The 14,291-nt window shown below is 33.1% G+C and overlaps 1 protein-coding gene across 5 annotated transcripts in view; it reads left to right on the top strand.

Moving 5' to 3' along the window:
* The window catches only part of LOC134244295 (NKAP family protein CG6066-like), a 16,538-nt gene extending 11,179 nt beyond the window's left edge, over nt 1–5,359 (top strand). For 2 of the 5 annotated variants that reach the window (XM_062726584.1, XM_062726558.1), the window contains 6 exons: nt 1,418–1,536; nt 2,001–2,238; nt 3,694–3,810; nt 3,979–4,131; nt 4,623–4,784; nt 4,949–5,359. In XM_062726584.1, coding sequence (XP_062582568.1) covers nt 1,418–1,536; nt 2,001–2,238; nt 3,694–3,810; nt 3,979–4,131; nt 4,623–4,784; nt 4,949–4,971 — 812 coding nt within the window. In that variant the 3' untranslated portion in view covers nt 4,972–5,359. The remainder of the gene's footprint in view (nt 1–1,417; nt 1,537–2,000; nt 2,239–3,693; nt 3,811–3,978; nt 4,132–4,622; nt 4,785–4,948) is intronic. The other 3 variants (XM_062726564.1, XM_062726578.1, XM_062726571.1) reach the window with 3 other exon arrangements.
* The last annotated feature ends 8,932 nt before the right edge of the window (nt 5,360–14,291 follow it).

Raw genomic sequence — 14,291 nt, 5'->3', positions numbered from 1 at the left:
GACAAACTTGAAAATTCACATGTCACTCTATCCGTCTGTCTTTTTTCACAGCGTCAGACACTATTGAACATTTCCATCCGATCCCCTATCTTTTGGTCTTCTTGTCCTCTGCTGATCATTTAATGACCCATCACCCACCAAAAATTGCCAAAACTATCTATAAACTTAATAAAGAAGTCTCCAATTTACATTCTTTATTCTGTGAGTCTGATTAATTAATATAATTGTCGCTAGTGATGATTCCCATATTTTGAAAAAAAAAGCATTACAACTTGTCAAGCTTTTTTTCTCATTTTGACAATCCCTTTGTTCAATTAAACTGAGTAAAACAACAATGTTTATCAGTCAGGGGTGTGACTAAAATCCATCATTTTTAAAAATGATGGATAATGGTCATTTCTTCTAAGTATATAATGTACACAATTTTCTGATTTTTGTAAATATGACGTCTTTTCATCATATTTCCATTCTCAAGTCAATTTTCCCATCCCATTTACTACAGTAATTAGATATAGTACACTATCCTGCCGTAGACCCTTGTGTAGAGAAACATCTTGACAAGTAATTGAAACCAAAATAATTTAGTGCGCCCCGTAAAACTAATGAGATAATTAAGTGCGCCCAGACCTAACAATTTGATAAAAAATGATGAAAAACAGTCATTTTTAATATCAGAGATAACCCTATTTCTAAAATAAATTTCAAAATAGAAATGACTGTTTTTCATCATTTTACTAAAAAAAGATGAATTTCCATCATTATTAAAAATCAATTTAATGACTGAAAATCATCATTTTTAAAAATGATGGATTTCAATCACACCCCTGACTGTTTATGATCACAAATATCAATGCCGTCAATTAATTTTCAATTAAAGACTAGAAAATGACATGAATTGTGTCTTTAAAAATATTGGGAGATTAGGAGCTTTTCTTAGAATCTTTTAAATTTGTTTGTCTTTTTCATTCTAAGAAAAAATACACTTTAAAATGTGACGTTCAGTTTTGACGTGGCGACACCCCCTATGCTCTATGTTTTGAACATAAATAAAATAAACTCAAATAAACCTCATTAAATGAAAATATCTATGTTAATTTGATTTGTATTTTGCATCTTTTGGTGTATTGTATTTGATAATATGATGCCAAATATGAAAGATATGGACACTGTGACATTACTTTTGGATCAACCCTCGTATATACAGTCGAACCTCATTTTCTCAAACTCGATTGGACAGAGAAATATTTTGAGATATCTGAGGATAACAGACATTGAGGGTAAAATACTTATTAAAGAATAAGTGATTGGGGACTTCTAAAATCTTTTCAAGATATCCATTATATTTGAGATATCAGTTTTTGATTTATCAAAGTTTGACCATGTTTAAAAGTAAATGCTCTTGATGACTTGTCTGTAGAATCTGGTGATGAGGAGTCTAGTGAGGACTCCAGTGATAACTGGGACAGTGGATCTGAGACAGAGGACAAAGAGGACACAGACTGGGATATCTCAGATGAGAATAACCTCAAAATAAAAGTAAGTCTCATAGGCATTATCTGAGACAGACTGAAGTCAAAATTTCAAATTCAGAATTTATTCTTTTGTATTAAGTGAGTACATGTATTTAATTATTATACACATTTTCAGCTTTCAACACTGTTGAATAACACTTGAGACATTCAAAATCTAAATTTGATTTGAGTCTGTTCTCATCGTATGACTCAGGATGAAACTATAGAATTAAAGGAAAATACCACGATTACCACGATTACATTTTCAACACTGAACTACTGCCGCAGTCATTTATTTATAAAATGAAGGATTTTTTTTAAAAAATACAAATGGAGGTACATGTTTATAATGGCATGGGTGTCTGTCTTTGTATCCATGTACTTTGGTAGCTAAAGCATATTACTCAATTTGTTTCATACTCTGTTACAGTTATGAGAATACATCTTTCAAAAAATAATAATTCAATCGTTAAATGTTTGTTTCAATAGAAACAAAAACCAATGAAAAAAGGCACTTGGAGCTCCCCTCGAGATGTAAACAAGCCTGGGAAAAGGAAGAGGTACACTTCTGCTTTCTCAAGTGATGAGGAGGAAGAGGAAGAAGTAGACCCTGATACAACCAATAAAACTACCAGCCTGTCTGTCAGTAAAAAGACGAGATTGGAAGACAAAGAGGGAGAATCAGAAAATGAAAGTACATCCCAGAAACCTCTCAAGAGAGGTCGTGGTAAGTCAAAAACATTTCATTGTTAGCATAATTTGCAGCGATGATTTGATTTTGGCATTATTAGCCAGGGTGCTGAGATTGTTAAAATTGAATATTTTGAAAAATTAATTGCCATTTTGGTGTCATAGCCTCTTGACTGATCATTTAAAAATTGCTAAAATCATTTCTTGCTATAAATAAACTACCAATTTCTAAGGACAAATGGCTAAATTTGCATCTTCAGTTGATAGAATTTCTTCCTACATGTGTACTGTACGAGGGCTGTTAGAAAATTATTGAGACACTGAGTATATTTTGGTTTCTAATGAACGTCTTTCGGTGAAAATTTGCATATACATTTGACATACACTAAGAATTAATAAAAGCAAGAAATATTTTACAAATATCAAATATTTTCTCTACATTGGTATATAAATGCGTCAGTAGATGGGGTACCCGGAGAATTCACGAAATCAGATAATTGGAAATATGCAAGACCAACGTTCTAACTCTTCGTGGATCCATATTAAGAGCGAAAATAATTCAGTTTAAGTGTATAATTTCTCAACTCTATTTCAAATTCATGCTGTGCAACTTTTATAAAATTTTGATCAGAAATACGGAGATTGTAAAAAAATGAAGTGTGGTAGAGAAATCTGCTAACAACGACAAAATGGATTTTGACGTCAAGGGCGGAGCAGCCAACATACCTTAAATTTTGTGTAGCGCAATGTAGAACTCTCTTTCAGACTGAAGGAGCTGCTAAAACAATAACAATGAGAAAAAAATGATTTGTTATAGTTTGTTATTTCATTGGTATACATTTTTTTTACAATTAATTTAACCAGAGTAAAATTAAAAGCCCTGGACGACCATGAGTTTTTACGTACAGTATTTAATATCGTCACGGTATTAAACCCGCGTTGCATAAATCGGCACTGCAAGATTTTAAGTTATTCTTTCCCACAAATGAAAATTTTTTACTGAGGTAGATTTTTTAGACACATTTTTAAAGAATAGTTTAAGAAAAGAGACTGTTTGATTTTTGTAATGTTATATGTAATAACAAAGAAGGAAGAGTATTAAACGCTTCCCGATCGTTTTACATGCGAAACCATCTCCGGCTGACGTAACGTTAAATGACGTAGTGATGCTGCTCCGGGTCGATAGACAAATGCATGTTTATTATTTCAGTGAAACTTATCTAATTATCTTAGGAAATAGAAATTTTGCATAAGTGTTTAATTCATTCTTCATAAACTGTCGAATTTTCATGAAATTATCTCTGTCCTTTATGGAGTAAATGTAATTGTCTCAATAATTTCCGAACAGCCCTCGTATTTCTTCTTTTTTGAACTTTTTCTCATGGTTTTAAAATATTTTTTTGAGAAATGTAAGATTGAGATACAGTGTATGTAAACCAGTGAATATCTTTAAATTGTTTAATAGGGATTCATTTCTGAAAAATACTTACAGGAAGACCACCTAAATTGCACAAAGATGGAGATGAAGACATAAATGATGAAGAATGTTTACAAGACAGGGATTCCGAAAATGAAGGACCGTCCCCAAAATCTCTCAAGAGAGGTCGTGGTAAGTAAGAAGAAGATATTTAGTTTTGTTTATCTATTTATGAAATAATTATCATGCAGTCATCAGCAAGACGTGAAATTTTTATTAATAAATGTGTTTTGTTGCAGTTGTATTATGTAAAGAGTGAGATTCTTAGACTTTTATTTCTGAATAATCATGGTTTCGCAGGAAGACCTCCTAAATTAAACAGAAAGACAAAAAGTTGGAGAGATGAAAATGTAGAGTTGGAAGAAAGGATGAATTCAAAGGAAGGAGAGAATTCAAAAGATGCAGAGTCAGAAAATGGAGGACCGTCCCCAAAATCTCCCAAGAAAGGTCGTGGTAAGTCAGAAAATGTGTTTAGTTTTGTATTCATTCATCATGTATACCAGAAAATTCAAATGAACAATAAGTCTTTTGATGACTGGATAGTCTTTGCTATTTTAAGATTTTCATATGCAATTTTTTTCTTTCATAAGCAAATTTCAACAAAACAAAATAAAACTATTAAAACAGCATTTTCTCTACTTCACAACATGTGCCTGAATGAATTCAAAACAGGGCAAAAATAGGGGGAAAAGTAAAGAAAAGAAAAGAAGGCCATGCACAGAGTGATTTGTAGATCATGTACATGTGTACAATATGAATTGAAAATTCATATTTCAGATTTCTTGAGTGAATCTTATAGGCAATTTATTGACCTGTAAGCCTCCTAAATTAATAAGGTGTTGTGGAGCATAGATAAAGATGTTTAGGCAAGCGTTAGTTTTTCAATGTTTTGTTAACTGGGGGATTCATTAGGTATAATTCATGTATGAGCATGTTTTTTACAGGAAGACCTCCCAAAATACAAAGACAGACAGATCTGACAGAAAGAGGGAAAGATGAAAAAAGTGAGATGGAAGGAAAGATAAATTCAGAGGATGGAGAGAGATCAAAAGACAGGGATTCAGAAAATGGAGCACTGTCTCCAAAATCTCTCAAGAGAGGTCGAGGTAGGGCAGAAAACATGCTTTGTTTTGCATTTTTAAATTGATTATGCCTTCAGGAGAACATATGGTCTTTATGTATTTTCAGTGTTGTGATTAGTTGACAACTGCTTTCCTTTTGAATAATGTAAATACTGAGTGCATCATTATGTCAGCTTTTTTTTTGTCAGGAAGACCCCCTAAAGTGAAATGACAGAATTAATGAAACAGAGAAAGGAGAAATCATGGAAGTGAAAAAAATGAATTCTGAAGAGAAAGATTATACTTTAAGGAAATACATCTAGAAAAAAAAGCAAGTCAGACTAGTGAATAAGAAATGGACACATTAATAGAGATCTAGAAAAAGATTGAAGATGTTCAAGAATGAAATGAAGTCAGTGATGATTCTCAGTATACACAGATACATTATATGCAAATGCCCCAGGCAGCACAAAGTAGAAAACTTAACATGTCTTCTACTTTAGAATACATACATTTAGCTTAGTAATACTAAATTTGTTGAATCATATCAAAGTTGTCAGTTGGACTTCCTCCTGTAAAAAAGAGCTTTAAAAATGTACCAGGGTTAATGAACTTTTTTGGGAAATTTTACATGTAATATGTACATGTGTAATGCAAGTCTATAAGAGTCCAGAGCTCCAGATAAGGTGCGTATTTGCAGAAATATGCATTTAATTTTACAAAATATGCATTGAAAATTAAAATAGGGCATACAATTACACATTAAAAATCATAGATAAGCATTAAATCACGAAAGTACTGCATACAACAGGTTGAAGAATACAAGTACAACTTACTTAATGATATGAATTGAGGTTAAATCAGTGTTTGAGTTTTCACAAAACGAAGTACTAGTATAGATTGAAAAGCCTTCTAGTGACCAGGAATATTCAAGTAATGGCGGTGAAAATCTCCGTTTCGGGAGGAAGAATAAAAGACTTGGATTAGAATTAATTTCTATAAAGAGAAAGACTATGCACTAGGCATAACTTTTTTATTATGGGTTCATAGCCAATTTTTCATTTCTCTCAACTTGCCATATTAATGAAGATTCTTTTCTCTCAGTACGCTTGAAACGATATCATCTTAAATGAAGGAAAAATGTTCTGTGTCTCTGACTCTATGGTACATTGACCTACCATAATCTTCCTTGTCAAAAAAGAATGCTTCCCAATTTTAGCAAAAAGTCTTGTTCATAAATTTTATTTAAATACATTTAATTGCAGGGACTGACCTCTTTGGTTTTTTTCCCTCATCAAAAACACATATTTTGATTACGAGCTCAAAATCAAAATAAAGGTCAAAACATATATATATAAACTATATACTCTTCAATCATTTTGCTGAAAATTAGAATCTGCATTGATTTGAAAAACAGGGAGTAAATACACTTTGGGGTAAAGAATTATCTGGAGCTCTGAGAGTTTATCTAAACTTCTGAGAAAAAAATGACAAATAATTACAATGGAATCATTTCTATGGCTCTTATTCTGAATTAAAGAAATCAAGTTAAAATTCTTTATTTTTTGTTTATTATGTCTTTTAATCATGTTTTTTTTAATATATATTATTCATTTATTTTTCTTTGTGTTTTTTTGATTGAATTGAAAACCAAGGCTTGCTTTATTTTACATGTTTATAGTAACTTTGCAAAGATAATTTACTGATATATTGTGAATTTGTTTCATTTGTTGTTTTGGTTTTTGCTCGGTTACTATAAATGTAATGCTGAAAACATGTGGTCATGGGTATTTTCACTCTTTTGAGAGCTTACCTATTTGTACAAATTTAAAACTTATTGAGTTTTCCCTAGCCCACAACCATTGAGGGGGAGGGGGAGTGTAGCATGTTTAAAATTGATACTACATGCTCCTGTCTTGTTCATCACTATTATTAAAGTGTTCATAATAAATCTAGTCAATAAGAATATCTAGTCCTTTTTACTATTTTATTTCCTTAACCAAAAAAAAAAATGTACTCTGCTTTATAAATTTATTAAGGTGAACATGTAGATACATGTTGTAAAATTAAGGTTAGTTTGATCTGTACATATAGAGGCCAAATCAGGTCATTTTTATGTGTTGTCTAATGCATTTCTTTGCATTGTTTCTTTTTTTGTAGTGCCATTTTTATTAAATTTGATTTTTTTTATGATGCATACATATGTACATTCATTTTTAGTAGGTTGTTGAAACTTATTTTTATTTCCGATGATTTTTGTACCACAAGATGTATACTCTAGTTTGCATAATAAATGTTTTATACGAGATCATGTTTAAGTTTGAATACTGTAGAATGATGTAATTATAAAAGCTTATGTAGTAAAATTCTGCTACTTGGAAAAGGACTTCTATATTGATGATAATGGTAATTAAACAATAAAATGCTTTCTTTGGTTGTAAGTATGGGGAATTATAGCTGCAGATCTGTAGTGTAATGGTTTTATATATTTGTCTTTGACCATAACGCAACAGATCCCTTAATGCAAAAAAGGTGCAAAAAAACATAATGCTACAGACCTGCAGCTAGGGGAATTAATGTCACAGCTGTTAAAGAACAAATTTTTTTTTTATTTTTCTACAGACCTGCACATTTTATTTTCTTAGACTTATACTATGTACAACTTTTTAGCTCACCAGCTGAGCTTAAAGCTCAATTGAGCTTTTCTGATCACCCGTTGTCCCTGGTCCACCCGTCTGTAAACTTCACATTTTCAACTTCTCAAGAATCCCTTGGCAAATTTTTAATAAACTTCTTACAAAGCATCCTTGGACCAGAAAAGCTGAAACATATGTGGAAGCATCCTGGGGAAGATTAAATTCCAAATTGTAAAAAAAATTACCCCTAGGGTAGGGCCGGGCATCAATAGGGAATCCAAGTCAAACATTTAAATATATAGGAAAAATCTTCAAAAGTCTTCTTCTCAAGAACAACAGGGCCAGAAATTCTGAAACTTATGTGGAAGCATCCTTGGGTATTGTAGATTTTAAATTGTCCAAATCATGTCCCCTGGGGAAGGGCTGGGCCACAACAGGTATTACAAGGGGGGGTCTTGTAAAAACAGTGTGGCCTAAGTTACTTACATGTAGGTGAGCGATATGGTCCGTGGGCCTCTTGTTTAAGCAATATGAGCTGCAACTTGGATGTCTGAAGTTTTTATTAGAGAATTTCAAGAACAGGGAAAAGGAACATTTATAATCTCCAGTTGTTCATTTCGCACCTGATATCGAAGGCTCAAGTGGGCTTTTGCAATGAAAATTTGTCCGTTGTCTGTCGTTCTCGTTGTAATCGTTGTTTTAAATTCAAAAGGTCGTTTTCTTTGCACATTCTCATCTTTATAACCACTGGCCAGATTCCAACCAAACTGATTCAAATGTGTTCATAGCAACTATCACGCCCTCTTTCAAGGGGAGATAATTATACATTAGCGGAAAATAACGGCATCTTATCATAAATTTGAAAAAGTGAGCAAGCTGTCATAGCACATGCTCCCCCAAAACTCAAAATGCTGAAAATCTTCTGCAATGAAAAAATAAAGGAATCGGAATTTCCATGTAATATTGAACAAAAGGTCAAAGTTCAAGGTCCTAAATTTATACAAACTTTGTGTGTAACACTATCCTTTGCAGCGATATTTCAAGAGAATTTGCGCTTTTGCAATGTACTTTTCATCCTATATTCGAGGACCTCTCTCAAAAATCTCAAAGTGTCCCGCTTTCACGAAAGCGAGGGGACATTAAATCTCATTTGTCTCTCCATGTGTCCATGCACATCTACACACTGTCCGTCACAAAAACATTAACCTAGCCCATAACTTTTGATTTAGTGCAGCGGTTTATATTTCATGTGTTTATTCCTTGTGATAAAACCTTTCTTTATGTACACACGATATTTGATTTTTGACCTTGACCTTGGACGGGTTTAAAACTTTTACACAAACATTCTAAATTTTACTTTGGCCATAACTTTTGAATGGTAAATACTGGGCCAGGACTTTCATATTTCACATATATTTTTTGTGACAAGACCTTTCATTGGATACCAAAAACCTTGACCTTTTGAACAGTGAAGGAGATTTCTGTACTTATTTTTAACCATGACCATAACTTTTGAACGGTAGTGCATATTCTTTTATTCATGTATGTAATTCTTGTGAGAAGACCTTTAATTGAAATCAAGAGTTTTACCCTTTGACCTTGACCTAGGGAAAACCTTCTTTTCAAAAAGGTTTCTTGGCCACAACTTGTGAACAAAATATAGGACTTTCATATTTCACATATGTATTCTTTGTAGCAAGACCTTTCATTTGATATCAACAACCTTGAGCGTTTGACTTTGACCTTGGAGATTTTTAACATAGGAATATATACTTTAAATCTTGACCATAACATTTGTATGGTAAGGGCAGTGAAGCTTTCATTAGTTCACATATGCAATCCTATGTGGAAGCTTTTGCATTTTGTATAAGAACTTTAACCTTTGACCTTGACTTTGGAGTTCAGTGATGATTTCTAAATAAATGACATATGATAGGTGTTCATATTACACACAACATATCATAAAGAATGACATTTCACCCACAAAGACACCGCAAAGTGGTTTGTTATATTCCTTGAATTTGCTTGTTACAGAATTGTAATTTAACTATTTCAAGAACAGGGAAAAGGAACTCTCTTTAATCCACTTTTGCCTTTTAACACACCTGAGCCGAAGGCTCAAGCATTTAGCTTTTCTGATCAAAATTCGTCCGTTGTCTGTTGTTCTTTTTGTAGTCTTTGTTGTCGTCTCCGTCTTTCCACCAAAAATTTCAACCAAACTTGCCACAAAGCATCCTTGGGTGAAGGGGATATAACTTTGTTCATATTTCACATGTCTTTCAAGGGGAGATAATCATATATTAGTGAAAAATTAATGGCATCAAAAAAGTGAGCCTTTTACCCCACCTCCCCCATATTAAAATGCTGCATTCCCGGAAAAAAAATAAAGGAATCTTAATTTCCCATAATATGAACATCTAAACATTGCGTCCTAAATATCTGCAAACTTTGAGGAAATTCTGTGCAGCTGTTTAAGGGGAGTTGCGCGCTGTTTGTTCACCTCTATATTCAAGGTATGCCCAAAACTTTTTGATTTAGTGGAGCTATATAAAATTTATAGGAACTGGAATTTCCTGGTAATATGCACATTTACACACTGTGTCCTAAATTTCTGCAAAGTTTGAGGAAATCCTGTGCATCGGTTTATGAGGAGTTGCGCTGACAAAATATATATTCTTTGTGGACTTACCTTTCATCAGCTGGGATACCAACAATGTTGACCTTTTGACCTTGGAGATTTCTGTTCTTATGAGAAAAAAACTTTAACCTTGGCCATAACTATTGAATGGTAAGGGCTAGTGCTTTCATACTTCACATATATGATCCTTGTGAGAAGACACTTCATTGGATACCCTTTGACCTTGACCTTGGAATTTGACCTACTTTTCAAAAGCAAAATTGGCCATAACTTTTGAAGGGTCAGGGCTACATCCATACTTCACATTATCTTTTGTGGCAAGACCTTTCATTACATACCAATTACCTTGACATTTTGACCTCTGAGATTGCCGTACTTAAGAAAATAATCTAACCTTGACCTATTTTCATATTTCACAATTGCATTTCCAGTGAGAATACCCTACTTTTGGTTCATGTACCCTGTAAAACAGTAAATTTGCATTCAATTTAATCTTCGCTATTTCTTAGTGTTTCACAAACACATCTTGTTGATGCTAAACTGATTTTTGCTTTTCCTAACCAAAAATTCAGGTGAGCGACATGGCCCCTTGGCCTCTTGTATTTGCGATGGGAGAACGTTTCATAAGCTAAGATTGAAGCAAAAATTTGCATTGTTGTCATCCTAACAATATTGATTTCTTAAATAGTATTGCAGTACCCACTTCGTTATTCTTTACAATTCTATCGTGTCCTATCGTGCATGTATCCTTTTGTATCGTGCGTATATCCTCTCGTATATTATTTTCCGTTTATCAGGTTTTGCGTTTTTATGCCCATGTAAACGAAGTTTCGGGGGTATATAGTTTTTGTCATGTCCGCCCGTCTGTCTTATCTGTCTGTCTTTGTCTGTCTCTCTGTTTGCCCATAACTTTTTGATTTAGTGGAGCTATGACTTTCATATTCCACTTGTGTATTCCTTGCGAGAAAACCTTTCTGTGGGTACCAATAAATTTGACTTTTTGACCTTGACCTTGGAGTTTGACCCACTTTTACACAAAAAATTCCAAACTTTTTACTTTGGACATATCTTTTCAACAGTAGATACTAGGACATTTATTCTTCACATATGTATTCTCTGTGGCAAGACCTTTCACCAGATACCAACAACCTTGACCTTTTGACCTTGACCTTGGAGATTTCCAAAAGTATGAAATGACTAACCTTTCCATAATTTTTGAACGGTAAGGGATAGGGCTTTCATACTTCACATATGTAATCCTTGTGAAAAGACTCTTCATTGGATACCAAGAACTTTGACCCTTTGACCTTGACCTTTGAGTTTGACCTACTTCTAAAAAACAAACCTTGACCATAACTTTTAAAGGGTTAGGGCTACTTCTTTCATACTAAGACAAGACCTTTCATTTGATAGCAAGACCTTTGACCTTCGAGTTTGACCTACTTATTAAAATTTTTAACCTTGCCCATAACTTCTGAACGGTTAGGGCTACATGTAGGACTTCCACACTTTACATATATATTCTTTGTTGCAAGACCTTTCATTGGATACCAATTACCTTGACCTTTTGACTTGACCTTGGAGATTTTCATACTTTAACCTTGGCCATAACTTTTGAACGCTAAGGGCTAGTGAAATCATACTTCAGATATGTAATCCTTGTATTCTGAGAACACCCTTCATTTGATACCATAGTTTGACCTGCTTTTTAAAATGTTTAACCTTGACCATAACATTTGAAGGGTTAGAGATACGACCTCCATATTTCACATAATCATGTATTTTTTGAAGCTAGACCTTTCATTGGATACCAATTATCTTGATTTTTTGACCTTGACCTTGGAGATTTGCATACTTAAGAAAAAACTTTAACCTTGGCCTACTTTTTTATTTCACAAGTGTATTTCCAGTGCTTATACCCTACTTTTGGTGCAAATATATTAAATATGCATTTAAGAAAAAGTCTGTCTTCGCTATGTTGCCATACGAGGCATCAGTGTATCACAAACACATCTTGTCTTTCGTGTTTTCCATTTATCCTGGTTTGGTGTTTATCGTGTAGATCATTTATCAGGTTTATCGGGTTCTATCGTGTATCATGTTTTGCGTTTATCTTTTTTGTTTTGTTAACTAAAATAAGATTACTTTAACCAAGAAAGAGAAAATAAAGATTTTCCTTTGGTTTTTCATCATTAAAAGAAATATTAAAGCGTAGAAGGAAAACAATAAATAAATAGATAATGCATTGATAAATAATAAAACAAATAAATGAAATAATTATATCATGGTCAATCAGAGAGAAATTATCATTTAAACTGTATGTATGCACAATTATTCAGTCTTCAAGTGACATTACAAAAATTATAAAGCATAAGACATTGATCCAGATGACTTTTACACCGATTTTGTCCGTATACGCTCAGCAATTTTTATGTGTCCAGATCGATAGATCGGGGGCGCATATTGTTTTTGTCCTGTCTGTCTATTTGACTGTCTGTTTGTCCGTCTGTCTAGCTGTTTGTGTGTCTGTTGTCTACTTTAACCTGCGTCATAACTGTTGAACCATGAGAGATAGAGACTTCATATTTAGTATGCTTACTCCACCAATAAAGTTCTTTTAACTGACTCCAAGGTCAATGACCTTGTGACCTTTACTGTGACCTATTTGCTAAAAATAGCTTCAATCTTTCGCCGTAACTTTAGAGCCATCAGATAGAGACTTTATATTTGATATACATACTTCACCAATGACGCTCCTTCAAATGACACCAAGATCAATGACCCAGTGACCTTGACTATGACCTATATACTAAGAATAGCTTTTTCGAACTTTCACCATAACTTTTGAACCATGAGAGATAGAGACTTTATATTTGGTATACATGCTCCTCTAATGAAGCTCTTTCAAAATACACCAAGGTCGTGACCTTGACTGTGACCTATAGACTGCTAAAAATATTTTTTTGAGCTTCATTGCCGCCGGGCGCATAGTGTTTCACAAACACATCTTGTTAAATCTATTTTTTTATACGTCTAATTCATATAAATCAAAATTATAAAATATAATGCATGAAAATGCTCTACTCAATTTATCCCATCATGGCAGTTAATATAAAATAGAAGTTTTTCTGTATATATTTGATTGTACAGAAGTCTTTCTTCTGAATTAGTTTAATACTTTATTTTAGTATAATTGAGCATAAAGTTTTAAATAGCATACAAACTTATCAAAATAACACATTTTAACGGCAAAAGAAAATTCTCAAAAATGCAGCTCATATTGCTTTAAATTATCAGTTAAGGGAGGAACGGGTTACGTAATTATCCCCCGCTTTCGCGAAAGCGAGGGGACATTAAATCTCATTCGTCGGTCCATCACAAAAACTTGAATCTTGCCCATAACTTTTGATTTAGTGGAGCTGTGAATTTCATATTTCACATGTGCATTCCTTGTGACAAGACCTTTCTTTAGGTACCACTAAATTTGACCTTTTGACCTTGACCTTGGATTTTGACCCACTTTTACACAAAAATTACAAACTTTTACTTTGGCCATTACTTTTTAATGGTTGGTACTAGGACTTTCATATTTCACATATATATTTTCTGTGGCAAGACCTTTCATTGGATACTAACAACTTTGACCTTTTGACCTTGAAGTTTTACGCACTTATGAAAAACTTTAACCTTGACCATAACTTTTGAACGATAAGGGCTAGGGCTTTTGTACTTCACATATGTAATCCTTGTGAGAAGACCTTTCATTGAATACCAAATACTTGACCCTTTGACCTTGGTGTTAAAACTACTTCTTAGAAAAAATTAACCTTGGTCACAACTTTTAAACGGTAGATACACAGACTTTCATATTTTAAATATGTATTCTTTGTGGCAAGACCTTTCCAATACCTTTTGACCTTGACCTTGAAGATTTACGTAATTATAAAAAAATGTTTTGTGGCAAGACCTTGCATTACATACCAATTACCTTGACATTTTGACCTCTGAGGTTTCCGTACTTAGGGGGGCTGAGTATAGTTTCCATTGCGCAATATTTCGCGCATCATAGTAAAATGAAGCGTATTTACTGTTTTAATGCAACTTTTTTCGCTTAATTATTAAAATTAAACAAAATTAAGAAATTATAGGTATAAAAATGTAATTATAATTTGATATAACTGATTTTTTAACCGATTTTGCAATTGATAGGTAGGTTGACGACGTTGCAGTGTTTTTTTGACGTAATGATAATCTGTAGCTCATTAAAGAAAAAGTAAT

The sequence above is a fragment of the Saccostrea cucullata genome, unplaced genomic scaffold (assembly GCF_032062105.1).
Source record: "Saccostrea cucullata isolate Sc308-1 unplaced genomic scaffold, CSIRO_AGI_Scuc_v1 ctg4610, whole genome shotgun sequence".
Lineage (NCBI taxonomy): Eukaryota > Metazoa > Mollusca > Bivalvia > Ostreida > Ostreidae > Saccostrea > Saccostrea cuccullata.
This window is presented reverse-complemented; position numbering and strand designations above follow the sequence as displayed.